The 15105-nt window shown below is 38.5% G+C and overlaps 1 protein-coding gene across 1 annotated transcript; it reads left to right on the top strand.

Annotated features, from left to right (window-relative positions):
* The first annotated feature begins 323 nt into the window (after positions 1 to 323).
* LOC122155169 (protein-glutamine gamma-glutamyltransferase 5-like) lies at positions 324 to 14877 on the top strand. Its single transcript, XM_042808971.1, has 13 exons — positions 324 to 728; positions 3213 to 3392; positions 3692 to 3934; positions 4845 to 4963; positions 5321 to 5449; positions 5681 to 5858; positions 6767 to 6899; positions 7862 to 7965; positions 8073 to 8315; positions 8982 to 9308; positions 10232 to 10389; positions 10661 to 10794; positions 11757 to 14877. The coding sequence occupies exons 1-13, from the start codon at positions 722 to 724 to the stop codon at positions 13429 to 13431; spliced, it is 3630 nt and encodes a 1209-aa protein (XP_042664905.1). The 5' UTR covers positions 324 to 721; the 3' UTR covers positions 13432 to 14877.
* The last annotated feature ends 228 nt before the right edge of the window (positions 14878 to 15105 follow it).

Raw genomic sequence — 15105 nt, 5'->3', positions numbered from 1 at the left:
AAAGCATAAATAAATTCTGTAGCTTTTAGATTAAACTTTAATGTCCACTTCAAAAACGTTTAATGCAGCTCTTCTGTTTCTTTTACAGTTTGGTTGAAAAGTTTGCAGCCGTTTTTTATACTGTGATCTCCACTTAGAGGTAGAGTAGAGTACCCAGACTTTCTGGAAGCTGGGATTTTTGTTTATATTATAATAAAAATGTCCACTAGAATTTTAATAAAGAGAGTTTAAATTCAGCTTGAGTCCAGTGCTCTTCACTGTTTTCCTATGGGTGTCTGAAGGTGTCTGGCCATTGGGTGCTGAGACTTATGGGAATTGTGAATGGCTAAAAATTATGGCTTGTGCTGAACTGTGTTCAGAATCACCCTGGTCTTGTAATATTTTTGAGACACTCCGAGCTGTGACATGTTGAGAGTTCCATGCTACAGGTGAAGTACAAAATCTCTCCTTCCCTTCAGCCACAGGACTCTCCCTAATAATGCTGGAAGTGAAAATGAATCATTTATGAGCATCAGTAGACACATGGGTGGGGCCTCTTTGTAAACTGGTATTTTGTTGATGCAATAAGTGTGACAGCCTTTTAGTTGTGAATATAAATGTTACTGAGAGGAAATTAGGTTGGTTCGCAGAGGAGATCAGACAGACTTTTCAGTGCTTCTTGCTGAGGAGCAGGTACCTCTGTCACTGCTGCGCTTCAGATACCAGTACATGTAGAAGGAAAATGGAAGGTGAGTGCTTCAAAACTTTACTATCATTTGACTCAGGACTGAGAATGGAAATAATTAGTCAGGTGTGGGTGTATAGTAAAAAGTTACCTACTACTGCTACGGAACCAAGCCAAGAAAATACTTCTATGGTTTAGACTTTTTAATATGAGAACTTAGAAAAAAGCAACTGCTGGGAAAAGAAGAAAAAAAAAAAAAAAAAAAAAAAAAAAAAAAAGAAAGAAAAGATAAAAACACCCCTTTTTCCTAAAATAGAATATCTATTAAAAAAAAAAAAAAAAATTATGGAGAAAAACTAGTGAAACAGTCTTCTCTGAGGATGAAAAATAGTATATTTTACTTCCAGCACAAAACACAAAGTTCTACTTTCCACTACTCTGGTGCTAGGATCAACTATTTCACAAAGTTTATCTGAAGTACAGTTTCTGGAATTAATGCCAAATGTGAATTGATAGAGAGAACTGGGTGACTGGTATTAAGGGTTTCTATCACAGAACAAAAACCTAACTGAGATATGAAATTGATTAGCCTTTAGTATTTTCTCTGAGCTGACTTTGCTAAAGAAGGCTTCTTTGTGATCCATTTGTGATAATTAACTCTGATAAGTAACCTGTGGGCTGACTTTAGACAACATCTTCGGGAACATGTAATATCTCAGCTCCCTGATGTTCCAGTTTAGCTGGATTCATGAGTCAATGAAATGTAGTTGTCTTGTTCTATAAAACCCTCCAGAGGATAGGTGAGGATCTATTAGGTTCTTTCAGTCAGCATTCATGACCACAGGAATTCGTCATGTGTGCTGTAAGCACTTCTAATCTTTTCTGTTCAACCAGAACACTTTGCTAATGAGACAGCTCTCATTAAGATACAAGATTTTCAGTGATTCTGTTACTCTTTCTTGTTCAGCAGGTATGATGCACTCATGCACCACAGTGACGCAATGCATTTCCCTGTGTGTGTTTTTTTGTTGTTGTTTGGGGCTTTTTGGAGCTGGTGTTTTTTTTGTTGTTGTTTTTTCATATGGTTTGAATAGTGTGCATTCTTTCACTTTGGCAATGCCTATGTTGCTTTCTTTCTTGATTTTTGCTGAAAAGCTAAGTGACCAATTCAGTATCAAAATCAGTGGTGAATGAAATATCTAATGATTTTGTTTTAAGGAAAAAAACCAATTTTTTCTCCCCCAGACCTTCCTTCTCCAATTCATTTCAATTATGATTTACTTCAGGATGTGATGCTGATAAATCCCACTGGATTGTGTTAGAAGTACCCATGTTCCACAGACTTAGCTTTAAGTCTTGTATGTGAATACACCCTTGATTCCATGTGGGAAAAATGAGTCTGTCCAACTTAGTGCCAATTTACCTACAGAAGTTAGTTTGCTTGTTCTGCAACTTCAGCAGACCAAACTTCACCTTTCAGAATTAAAATAGCACCCAAGTCTTTGTAGTTCATTGAGCTCAATTTTTGAAACTGCTGAGAATTTTTGGCTCCCCTTGTCTCCAATTAGCCTGAAACATTTTTGAAAATCACATGTTCTATGTAAATAAGTAAAAAAGAATGTTGCCACCCATCCTTCTGGCACCAGATCATAATTACCCCTAGGAAATGACTGATATCTAGACAGGATGCCTGAGATGGGTGATACAAGATTTTTGTCAAGACAATCTTAGCATTTGAAATAGGCTGTCAGTAATTTTTAAAAACCATAATTTGTGAATGTCTCCTTCTCCATTCATTTCCTCAAAGATGTCTTGATTTGGGTAATAAAATGAGTGTATCCAAACTTTTTATGATTCAGAGAAATATAGATAGAAACATGTACATATGCACGCCCATTCAATATTATTTGAAACTTGGGGGTGATATTTATTCATATTTTTTCATAATTGATTTGGAGTACCATTTAATCTTTCAAACACATGTATTTCTGATTTTCATTTATTCCGTTTATTATTTTATTATTTATATCAATGCCAACTCTCAATTGATGGCATGTAAAAAAAGTTTGCTGTTTAGCTGTGGTTGAAATATAATATAAATTCTATTTTAGAAGGTGGGATATTGTCAGTTAGTGAGACTATTACGATACAAAACCAATCTTTTGAGTAGAGATACAAAAAACAATCTTTGACATTAGTTATTTATAAAGAGCAGAGGTGCTATAGAAAAGAAGTGAAACTTGTAGCACAGCTTTATAAATCAAAGCGTTATACAAGTTTCTACCTGTAAGCAAAGGAAGCAGCGAACTTCTAAGGACACTTTTATGAATGTGTATCTCATGATATAGTTTTGCAGCATTGCTGAAATTTGAACAAACTCTTTACTGGTTTTTTTTTGTTTGTTTGTTTTTATCAAAGCTATTATCTCTTTCATCTCTATCTCTTTATCTCCTGTTTCACAAAATCTTGACCTCATCCTGTGATGAGGTCATCATCAGATCACCTCACTTGTCATTTTTTTCGTTATGTTTCTTCCTCCATCTTGCAGTCATTGAACTTGGAGATGTTGACCTGAACTGTCCTTCCAACTGCCAAATTCATAACACCCATTTCTTCGGAACTGACAGACAGATAATAAGGAGAGGGCAAGCCTTCAACTTCTATGCAAGTTTCCATAATCGGGAATGGGATGATTCCGTGGATCAGGCTACTTTCACCGTGGAGACAGGTAGTCACTTCCAAAATCTCTATAGGTTTTCTCAGTCATTTTCTGCTATGTTATATTTACCATAGTCTTCAGTGATAAATACTATCTGCTCATTCACTGTCTATGTGAACAGCAGACAGTCCTCTAGCTCCGGCGGTGCTTCTACTGTGTAAAGTTTTCTCACTCTGTAAGAAAGTGACAAGTGAAAAAGAAATCCATGTTTGGGAGTTTTGCATTGCAAATGATTGCTAAACAAATTACTTGTCTTTTGCATGTGCTTTGTTTACCCTGATTGAAGATGTTTTTATTTTCCTGAACAGGCCTCAGGCCTTGCGAGTCAAATGAGACGAAATGCACCTTCCCAATGGGTAGATGTTTAGATCAAACCTGCTGGAGTGCTTCCTACAAAACTCATCAGCCAAAATGCATCAACATCAGTGTGTTTCCTCCCTCCAATGCCTGCCTTGGCCGTTACATTCTCAACATGCAGATCACTTCTTGTGGTCATACATACCAGCGTTGTCTTGGAGATTTTTATGTCCTTTTTAACCCATGGTGTGCAGGTGAGAAATCCTGTGATATTGAGGTAGTTTTAAGAGAAATGCTAGTGCTGAGTAAAACTGCTAAAAATATGAATTACTTAAGTGGTGAATAAAGGATAGAATCACAGAAAGCATATGAAACAGAGAGCAATTTACTTTTGTGTGTTTGGTTTTTTTTCCTCCTGAATGTTCAAAGTTGTCTTAAGCCAGTGTTTTGATTTGGCTACAGCAGAGATGTAGTATAATTTTTTTTCTCCACTTTTGCAGTAGCTTGGCAGGAAAAGAGGCAATGTGAACAAACTGAAACAAAACAAATTCCACCAGGAAACACCTTTTACTGTGCAGGTGACTGAAGTAGGTTGCCCAGAAAGGTTGTAAAGTCTCCCTCCGTGGAGACAGAGATATTTAAAAGCCATCTGGACATGGTTTTAGGTAACCAGCTCTACCTGTCCCTTGTTAAGCAGAGAGTTGGTCAGATAATTTCCAGAGATCCCTTGCAATCTCAGCTACTCCATGATTCTCTGAAATCTGAGATATCACCATACAATAATACAATGCAGATATGAATGGAATTCTGTAAGTCCAGTCTGAGTGGCAACAAACTGTGGAATTTGTAGAACCTTGCCAAAATAATTACATGGCAAATATTTATATTGTCCATTGATTTGATCAGAATTACACACCCAACTCTAACTGCACAATGCTTTACTCCTAGAACTGCTTAGTATGAAGAAAATTTACAAGTCTGATTTGCATGTATCACAGAAAATGAGACCTAATAAAGGGAAAATAAAGTAGTAAATAAAAATGGATTTAACAGGTTTAAAAATATACGTTTAAAACAAATTGGAAAAGAAAGAACTTACAGTGAAATAGATATAGAAGAGTTAAAAAAGAACCTATAATCTGATAGATCTTGCATTTTTTCCAGATGACCCTGTATACCTGGACAATCAGGCCCAAAGAGAAGAATATATTCTCAACGAACATGGCATACTGTATGAAGGAGTTCATAAACATATTACCTCTAGACCATGGCACTTTGGACAGGTACATTTTTAAGATTTGTTCAGAAGCAGCCATCCACATATGTACAAATGAAATGTTATCTATATTTTTTCAGATATATATGCTGATTGTGTGCAAATTTTTGCAGTAGGCAAAACAACTGCAAGGATGCCTTGAAAAAAGAGAAGCAGAAAATTGTGCATGTGAATAAAAAATGATTCCATTAATTAAAAATAAGCAAACCCTAATATGATTTTAGAAGAGATCATATTTGAAATTCCTTCAAAGATTTGATTTTAGAAGGTGATACTGGAGAGAAGACAAAAACTGCAGTACTGACCAGAAATATACCTTTTCAATGTTAGAGTATCATGTCTATCTTAACTTCTCTTTTGGCAGTTTGAAGATGGGATTCTGGACATCTGCTTAAAGATTTTAGACATGGGTGCAAGTTATCATCATGGTTCTGATCGAGACCATTGCTGGCGCAATGACCCTGTGCACGTCAGCATGGTGGTAAACCACATGGTAAGATCTAGCGGTGCAAGACCTCTAAATAGATGTGATCGCACTGCATTTTTTTAATAGAAAGATAAATTGCACTATAATTTAGTGCAGCAAAGAAAATCCTGTTTTTGTGCTTAGATGCACAGGAAAAATTAACTTGTAACATTGATCTTCAATATTTCTGTGAGATGCTTAGAGAGCGAAGAGATGGCCCAGTACTTGAAAAGACTGCCTTTCTTTTTCTCTTTTTAGATAAGCAGCCATACCACTAACAGTATCATGAAGATTCCAGAAAACAATGATTACCTGAAGGGAACGAAACCATTTTCCTGGAATGGAAGCGTCCCTATACTTCAGCAGTGGTACAACGGTAGATGCAGACCTGTCAGATACGGGTACTGTGGGTCTCTTGCTTCAGTAATGTGCACAGGTATATTTCAGCCTGCTTTTACCTATCTATCCAAAATGGGAGAAAGAAAACTGGATCAGAAAACTCTGATCCCAAAACTACTGCAAGCATATTACTCATAAATGTTTTACTAGAAATGAAATTGAGTATTTTATCTTCTTTTGATACGGAATGTCTGCCTTCATAGTGTTTATTATAAACCTGCTGCTTTCCTATAAGCTGTGAAGATAAAAAAAAATGATACTGTCTTTTCTTGGATCCTTATGGAAAGTAACTCTCACTACTGCATCTTTTATTAAAACACGGAGCAAATGCAGCTTCATAGAAGCAAAAATTTATCCTTAGAAGAGGCTTGAGGGATGACTAAAAACACAGATTATGAACAAGATCTCTAGCACTGTCTCCTACAAAACATAAAAGCAGTCTTAATCTACAGTCTTTTTACGGTACAAGTGAGGAGGCAACAGTAAGCTATATGATAAAGATGGGAAAAAAAATTAAAACATTGCAGTATTTGCTTATTGAACATGTTTCTGCAATGAAGAAAATTAGGTTGATGCTCTACAAGCAAATCTATAAACACTACACTCTGTTTGTCATAGGCATGGACATTTTTACTGGTGTTTTATTAATGCAGGATCTCAAAATATTTCTGAATTTACAGCAGCTATTGTTTGTTTGTTTCTTTGTTTTTTAAATCTGGAAGAGTAACAAGCCATTCCTTCCTGGTAGGGTCTTTTAAAATTACTTTTCAGACACTAACAAGAAGTTTTGAAAACAGAATCACTACATCAAATATTACCTCATATACACTGTGTACATATACATTGCAACATATGATGGCAAAGTAGAATATGGGAGAGTCATTTATAAAATAAGTAAAGGACATTACTATTTATAATGACTTATGAAGACTTTTTTCCTTATAGTGATGAGGTGTTTGGGAATTCCAAGCCGTGTTGTCACGAACTTCTGTTTTCCATGCTCTAATGAGAATCCTCTTGGTATCAATGAGATTTTTGACTGTACAGGAAAAAACCTCTGTGGCAAGGACAAGCTATGGTAAGTAAGAAATAAATAATAAGCTCCTTTGGTTTTGTCAAAAACTAAGTGATAGAAAGACTAGTGTAAATCTAGCAGTTTGGAGTATCTATTTCTTTGATGTAGCATAGCTAATCATTTCCTATCAATGCATTTCAAAAGCATACAATTACTGAAGAGGCACACTTTCGAGAATTGATGCTACCTGCTTATACTTTCAGTTGAAACAAGAAGCCATCTCTCTTAGCTGTAAAAATACAAAGTAGGTCATGAAATGGAAATCGTTATCATTAGTAACAATCACTTAGTTGAGATTTAAGTTGTCTTTCTGAGGTTTCTTAGTGTGGATTACTTCATTCTTGTTAATATTTTGATTCATGTTCATGTAACTACGATATTACAATTCAGCGCAACAGTATTTCTTTTCACTCTTGGCCTGCAAGTTCATAGTTTTAACTGTACTTGAATTTTGCTTGTATCTAAGTTTCATCCATAAGAACTTTCAATGTGTTTTTTCTTTTTTTGACCTTTCCCATGTGAAAAAGATAAGATCAAACCGAAATGCCAAAGCAGTGAGGATCCCATTGTAGCAGTTAAATCTTAAGGATCTGTTCTTTGTTAATCTATTAAAAAGCCTAGGACAGTGTGTGCTTTTTCTCTAAAGAATCAGGTAGAAAACAATAGGAAAATAGACTATTTAAACAAAAGAACTGTGCTGATACATTCTAAAAAGAAAAAAAAAAAAAAAAAAAAGGGCTATAAAAAGCTTGTTTTTCAAGCAAATCTACAGGTTCTTGGTACAAATTTTCATTCTTAGGTATATAAAGAAAAGCAAATAACTCCTGTCCCCTGATGTCATTAACAGTGCTAAGGCAGAACTATTAATTTGCTTAGAAAATTCTCTCTGATATGGTCTTCCTCCATAGCAAAGCACGGAAAATAACGATGAGATGATTTTAATCCTATATTCCTACATTCTACAGGCGGTACCACTGCTGGAATGAATCTTGGATGGCTCGTAGAGATCTAAATCAATGCTGTGGTGATTGGCAGTGTCTGGATCCAACACCTTTGGAAACAGGCAGAGGTAACTGAAAGTTTGCTATAATTGTCAGCTTTTCATCAGCTTATGTTTCTGAGTTTCTGTACAACTCAAGTTACATCCTGCTATAATATTATTATTTGCTGGCTTAGGCTCAGCTTGCAGTGGTCCTACTTGGGTTCGAAGCATCAGAGAAGGAGACCTGGACTTGGACTACGATGGTCATTACATGTTTTCTCGGCTGAACTCAAACTATGCTGGATGGCTTTCTCAAAACAATGCCAAAAAAACAAAAGTTTTCTGTGACACTTGGCCATGTGGACAACAACTAATTACCAAGAGTGTTGGCAGTGAGCAATTTGAAGACATCACTGGGAATTACAAGTATGAGCTAGGTATGATGAATTGTCTTTGGGATTAGAGGATATTTATAATGCTAATCAAAACTATCAATATAATTTGTAATTACTAGAACTATCTAAAAATTATTTATTTATTAACATATTGAGAAAGTGGAAGATGTCTTTCTCTTCATACAATATCTAAGCATATTTAGATGAATAAAACCAAACAAATAGCAGTTATTTCCATTTAATCCCATTGCTCTTGTGCACATGCTTTGGTCTCACCTGTATTCTAGTTTTGAATATTAGCGGATTTTAGATAATCTAAAAGACTTAGATTCTTTTAAAAACAAGATTAACTTGCTTTGCTTCATACGCACTTCCATGTCAGAAGCCATTTTGTTGGATTGCCCTTCAGCTGCCAATTGTCCCATGGCAACAAAATAGAACAGGATATTGATGGTAAGGTTCAACCTCTACTGCCATACCACATCTGCCTCTGACACTGTGGGCTAACATCATGAAACAGGAGGCATTACTTTTAGAGGCCTTCAATTCTTCTCTGAACTCAGACTACTGTAGTTTGTAGTTTCATTTTTTTCTGTGCCAGACTACTACATTATGTTTCAGGAAAGAAGAGGAGTAAATTTGATTGTATTTATTATTTAGGCAGATATGACTTCCAGTGGACTCATTATCATATATCTCCTTCAACAGGTTCTGTGAAAAGCAAAGAAGCCTATTATCGAGCTTACAGAAGAATTCACCCAGGGTACTGCAATGCTTCCAACTGTCATATAGACAGAGAGTTATCATCTCTGAAAAACCCATTTTTGAGTGATAGTGGTATTAACACAAGGCTAAAGATGGCTAACTGCCCAATGTATGGTGAAGATGTCCAACTGCTCTGGTTGCTTGAAAATTTGCGTAGTGAACCCAAAAACCTGAAGTTTAATTTGTGTGCACAGATAATAACATACAATGGTTGCCCAATGGATCAATTTTGGAAAGATAGTGTGACCGTTGCATTAGGTCCAAGGGAAGGTAAGAAGGTGGATTTGTCTACTGTTCTTCTGTCCTCTCTTCTTTTCTGGAGACAGATAGCTTCTTTTGAGGGTTAGTGGAGACTTCTAAGTGCTGGTAAGAAATGAAATTAATATGCTATTAAATACTGACAGGCAAATTGTCTTAGAACAATCAATTATGAATCACTACTATGCTACATACAGAGTAACAGGCTAATTGTAGTCCTTGCCTAATTTCTCTAGGTTTAAAGATACTGATGATCATTTTAAGTTCAAATCTATATGATATATTCAACACACAAATGAATTGGTTGTGTTTATAATAGGTTTATCATAAATAGGGACTTGGATCTTGACAATATTTGAGGTCCATTCTAACCTATGGCATTCTATGATTTATAGATTTCCTTTGGCCAGAATATATTAGCCAGAGTAAAACATGTAATTTGAGCACTGAATTGATTATTTCCAGACACATTGGATGCTGGGGAGTGCAAAGTCATGTTACAGCATAAGCAGTTGTTTCAACAGTTATCTCTTGTGTTTCACAGCGAAGAAAGACCCCTTTACTTAAGTCACTTATCACTTATCACTATAAGTTTTTGTTTCTGATATTTATATTCTCCTTTATCAACCTCTAATTCACCTATATTGCAATTACTGCTTTAAGAATTACACTGGAATTAAAGTTCCAAAATTTAAATAAATAAACATTTCTTTGTAACTGCACTAGTATAGTTATAATAATTAAAAAGAGTGCAGCTATATGATGAAAGCAGCAAAAAAGATTTCCCAAGCCAGGAAAATTTATGTCTTATTTCAAAAATGCTGCAACAACTCAGTTTTTAATTAAACTATTGTCATTGCTACTTAAACTTCATGAGTAAGGAAAGTACAAATATTAGACAAATTAATAATAATAATGATTATCTTTTTCCGTAGTGAAAAAAATTCCACTGTGTGTATCATATAGTCAATATGGACCTTATCTCAGTGATCACAACATTATAAAAGTGGTTGCTGTCTCAGATCCAGAGTGTGGAGAAGTTCTGATGGTGAGCAGAGATATCGTGATCAACAGGCCACCTGTTATTGTTAAGGTAAAGAGCTTTAATTGTGAGCTTTGTGACCTAAGGAACATTTAGGGATTTTTATTGTCCACTTCCTAGGTATAATGCAGAGAAATTTCTTGGTTCTTTTGTTTTTTTTTTAGCAGGATCATTGTGATTTTATATTTACTTAGAGTGAAGCTTAGAGAAAGAAGGGGGAATAATCTCTGCTTTTGATCTCATTCATTTAACTTCCTGCTAATTTTTTTAGGATGTATATGCCTATATACCTATATTTATATATTTTTTTTCTTTTAACTAGCTATTGAGTCAGCCTAGGCTGAAAGTACCATGTACAGCAGAGATCTCCTTCTGCAATCCTCTCCAGGAAGATATGAAGAACTGCATAATGACTTTAGAAGGCTGTGGTTTATTCAAAGAGCCAATGACCATTGAGTAAGATCATAAATTATTTAAATGGGGTAATATTAAGAGTTGACTGAGGTCTGTTAGGTCAGCAGATTTTTGAGGAAGATGATAATTCTTACATTTTTTGTGTAGGACCTGAACAGGACTATATGTTCCTTACTACCTTGAAATTCCATTAGAAAACTCACTCCTCCTGAAATGATTGGAGTACTTAGAATTAGTAATATATAATGCTGCTTCATTTTCACTACAATTTAATCTGTGCAAGTTAAAAATTTCTATCTGAAGGGGAATGCACTGTTTTATTCATAAGCGATTTTAGCTATGTACCCCAGACCTTATAATAGCACTGGGTTTACAAAGAAGTCCTCTAAATATTCATGAACTCGTATCATATGCGTAAACAATTAGAAAAAGACAGTGAAAAACAGCAGTGTGCATTCTAAGCTCACAACATGTTAATCACAGGAAACTGCAAATTTCCAGTATGCTCTAACGTCCTAGGAAGAGGAGCTGTTCATTAATATGCATTGCTCTTCGTCATGACAAGGACAACTGACAGAAGTATGACTAGTTTCAAGGGGAAGCAATTAGAAATTCTTCTCACTGAATGATAATGAACTCAATGCCACAGAGCTCCCTGATCCAACTTCAATGACTGGAAAAGGGAAGAAGCAAATACATCTCTGAGGTAGAAGGATACTGTGTTTTTCAAGAATTAAAGAATCTTACATATTCACAGAGAGTATCATGAATGGGTTTACAGTTCCAGAACTGACTACGGGAGTTTTCCATGGGGTAGAAGTAACCAATCCCTTTTCGAGACAGAAGGAAATGGTTACTGCTCTACTCAGAAAGATTTTTGGGGAGCAAGGCAAGAAGAGCAAACTGGTCATAGCAAATCAGAGCTAATAATGTGAGGTTATCTTCAAGTGCTTCAGGTCTCTGAGCTTTCTGGGATCCTAATTCTTTCCCTCCTGTTGGTGCAGTTTGGGAACACTGGCTTCCAATCAGCAGGCACGGACCATCGTGGAGTTCACACCATACAGGTTGGGCAGCCACCGGCTCCTAGCCAACCTTGGATGCCACAAGTTTGCCTACTGCAAAGGATGTGCCAAGGCTGAAGTGTGTAACCACGTGGGGCAGAACAGCTCCCTGCCTGTGAACCAGAATGGGTCACTGCCGGTCTGTGAGAACGGGTCCCTGCCTGTTAATAGCTCTGGGGTGGCCCCTACAGGGGAGCCTGGGCTCAACTCCACATGTGAATACATATGTATCCCTGTGTGCAACCCAAACTGCAATCCTGGGGGACCACCTGTGTTCGACTTCGTGTACCTTCCTGCAGGCCATCCCTTATGCAACTCCATCGGCAATCCAGGCTTCAACCCAAACTTCAATGCTATGTTTGACCCTGGGTGTGATCCCGGCTTCCGTGTTATATGTGAGACCGTGCCTCCTGCTACATGTACCCAGATGCCTCCAACAGTATACAGCTCCATGCCTGTCACAACATCCAACCCTGCAGGCCCCCCTATGCCTCATGTGGTGTTTGAGACGGGGTCTGCTCCTACACAGCAACCTGGAGGCGGAGGGGGGCCCATGCCTTATTCTGTCTCTGTCCCAGCAAACAATGCGGTGAGTGCCCTGTTGACCCACTTCATGGCCGGCTCCAGTCCTACCACAGCAACCCAGGGAATTCCCACCCATCTGCCATCACACCCTGTGTGCTCTCCAGTCGCCCATGCTGTCAGCAGTTCCATGCCACCACCAGCAGCCATTACAGTGCCTGCGGCCTCCCTCTCTCATGTTGTTTGTGGCTCTGCACCCTCTCCCATTGCCCAGCCTCTCTGTGGCTCTATAGCCACCCTACCACCCCAGCCCCTGAGCACCCCAGTAGCCCATGCTGTGTGCTCCCCAGCCCCTTGCCCTGCGGCTTCTCCACTGCCCCGTGCTGCACGTAGCTCTACTCCTGTGGGGCTGCACGTGGCAGGCTCCCCTGCCCCCCGCCCTGTGGGACCCCCAGCAGCCCACTCACTGTGCTCCCCAGCCTCCCGTCCTGTGGGACCCCCGGCAGCCCACTCACTGTGCTCCCCTGCCTCCATCTCAGTAGGAGCTACAGGAGTCCGCTCTGCGAGCTCACCAACCCCTTGCCCCGAAGACTCATCGGCCACTTGCTACACATCCCCCCCAACTCCTCAGCCTCTGGCAACTGCCACTGCCCGCTCCCTCTGCAACCCTGCCTCTCATTCCATCTCCCGGGTCGTTTGCACCCCGGGGTCTCGCTCTGTCTGTGGCCCTCAGTGGGGACCTTCCAGTAACACCACCACTACCACCACCACCCGCTCAGGCTCCCTGTCCATGTGGCCTCCAACTTCCCGCTCAACATGGAACCTCACAGGGTGCTCAAGCTACATCCCCTTCTCCCGCGGCTCCTACAACACGCTCTCAGGCCCTCCCTATAGCTCCTTGTCTCGATCCTTCAACACTTTGTCCCGCTCAGCCTACAATGCCCTGCCCCGCTCTACTTCTCCCTCTGCTTATGCCACCCTGCCGCGCTCCACCTTGCGCGCAACTGGCAGTGCTCTGACCCGCTCTGGGGCCCATACCCCTTGGAGCTCCAATAACAGGAGCACTCTCTCTTACTTCAAACGCCAATATCTGTAATTGAGAGCAATATGCTGGGAAAGAACCAAAGCGAGTTAACTACAGCCTGCACACAGGTGCTTTGACAAAAGGTTAGAAAAGGATGATGGAGAGCTGCCTGCATAGTCCCGAATATTTATCCATGCAGTTGAGATGTGTTGGAAAGCAGGCTGCTAGCCAACAGCCAAGAGGTGCATTTGATACAATGTCCATTTTCCTTGAGATATGGTCCGGTGGAACTGACAAATGAACGTGCTCTCCCCTGGAACCTTAGTGACAACAGTAGTACATTGCAGGTAATCGGACTAGATTGCTCAGTCAGGCTCTTTTATAAATGATCTGCTTTCACTCTCTCTCTTCTTGATTTCCTGCACTGTGTATTTCTCAAATCTCCTTGGCTACAGCCCTCTTAGCAAATCTGTCTCCCTGCATAAGATGCACTTTCCTTAGTTCTGCTATCACAGCAATGATTGCAGAGCCACCTGCCCAACACCCCTTGGCCCTCCAGTCCTGATATTGTCTTGACTGAGATCAGTTCTGCATGCAGTCAAATTTCCTCAGTTTTGAGGCAATGAGAACTGTGGAGGTAATGAAACAACTAAATTGGAGCAAATCAACCTGAGTGCTCAAGAAAACAAAACAAAACAAAAGGGCAATTATAATAGATCTGGTATTACTATTCTATATATATTACTGGTTCAGTATCAGGACGAAAGGCCAGAGTAGAAAAGCTCAATGAATGTCTAATGCCAATTTATTGGCTTTCACAGCTGTTTTTTGTACAGCATATCTCAAATTTTTCTCTTATATACTGCAGCATTTAACCCCGTGGGAAATGCTCTAATTTCAAGCCTGTGCTTTCGTTATTCAATACAGCTTTTGTTTTTGAGAACTTTTGTTGACAGACTGAAATTAGAGAAGGAGGCATCCTTTCTTTTCAACACCCAGCCCTCCCAAATGAACAATTAAATGAAAGAAAATGTATTAAAACTTATTTGGTTAATTGGTATGATTTCAGTGCTAACCTTCTCCCACTTTTTCTAGAATCAAAATAACATATTCTCATAAAAGAACTGTCCTAAATTTTGCCTTTCCTTTGTCTGTTCTTCACAAGAGCTTTTCTCCCATCCCTCCATTGTTTTCCTCTATTGCTCCATTATTTTTAGTAGGAAGCATTAGTGGGGTCTTCTGGTAAAATAATTTTGCTGGTACTGTAGAATTTTCAGTAATGTAGCAGTAGTATCTCAGTAGTTCACACAACTATGCTTTGTGGTGAGATTGAGCTATGGGAAATTTGAAAAGATGCGGTGTCAAATGCTAGCTATGAATGTATCAGCTGTGTCAATTACTTAATAATTCTGAGTATGGTAGAAATCTTTGCCTGGAAACTGTAGTGCAGTGATCACAGTCCTGTGACTTGTTTTTTACACAATTTCATTTGCTGACAATACATTTGCCTGACAATAAAAATAGAAATTTAGAAGGAAAAACATAATAATGTAATTGTCTTCTTGGTATTTGGTTACTTTTTGGTTTGTTGTTGTTGTTTTCTTGTAATAACTTTTCAGACTTGGGGGAAAATTTCTCCAGATGCACTTCAGTGTGAAATCTTCTTTCCACTCTGTGTCCTTTTTCTTCATGTCAAGTCCAAAAGCAAGGCTGCAAAATAGGTTCTGAAGTGAAAAGAAATTCTTA

Source organism: Centrocercus urophasianus, unplaced genomic scaffold (assembly GCF_019232065.1).
Source record: "Centrocercus urophasianus isolate 14NV4802_14NV808 unplaced genomic scaffold, USGS_Curo_1.0 seq_11, whole genome shotgun sequence".
Lineage (NCBI taxonomy): Eukaryota > Metazoa > Chordata > Aves > Galliformes > Phasianidae > Centrocercus > Centrocercus urophasianus.
Note: the sequence above shows the minus strand (reverse complement) of the source record. Positions and strands in the feature narration are given on the sequence as shown.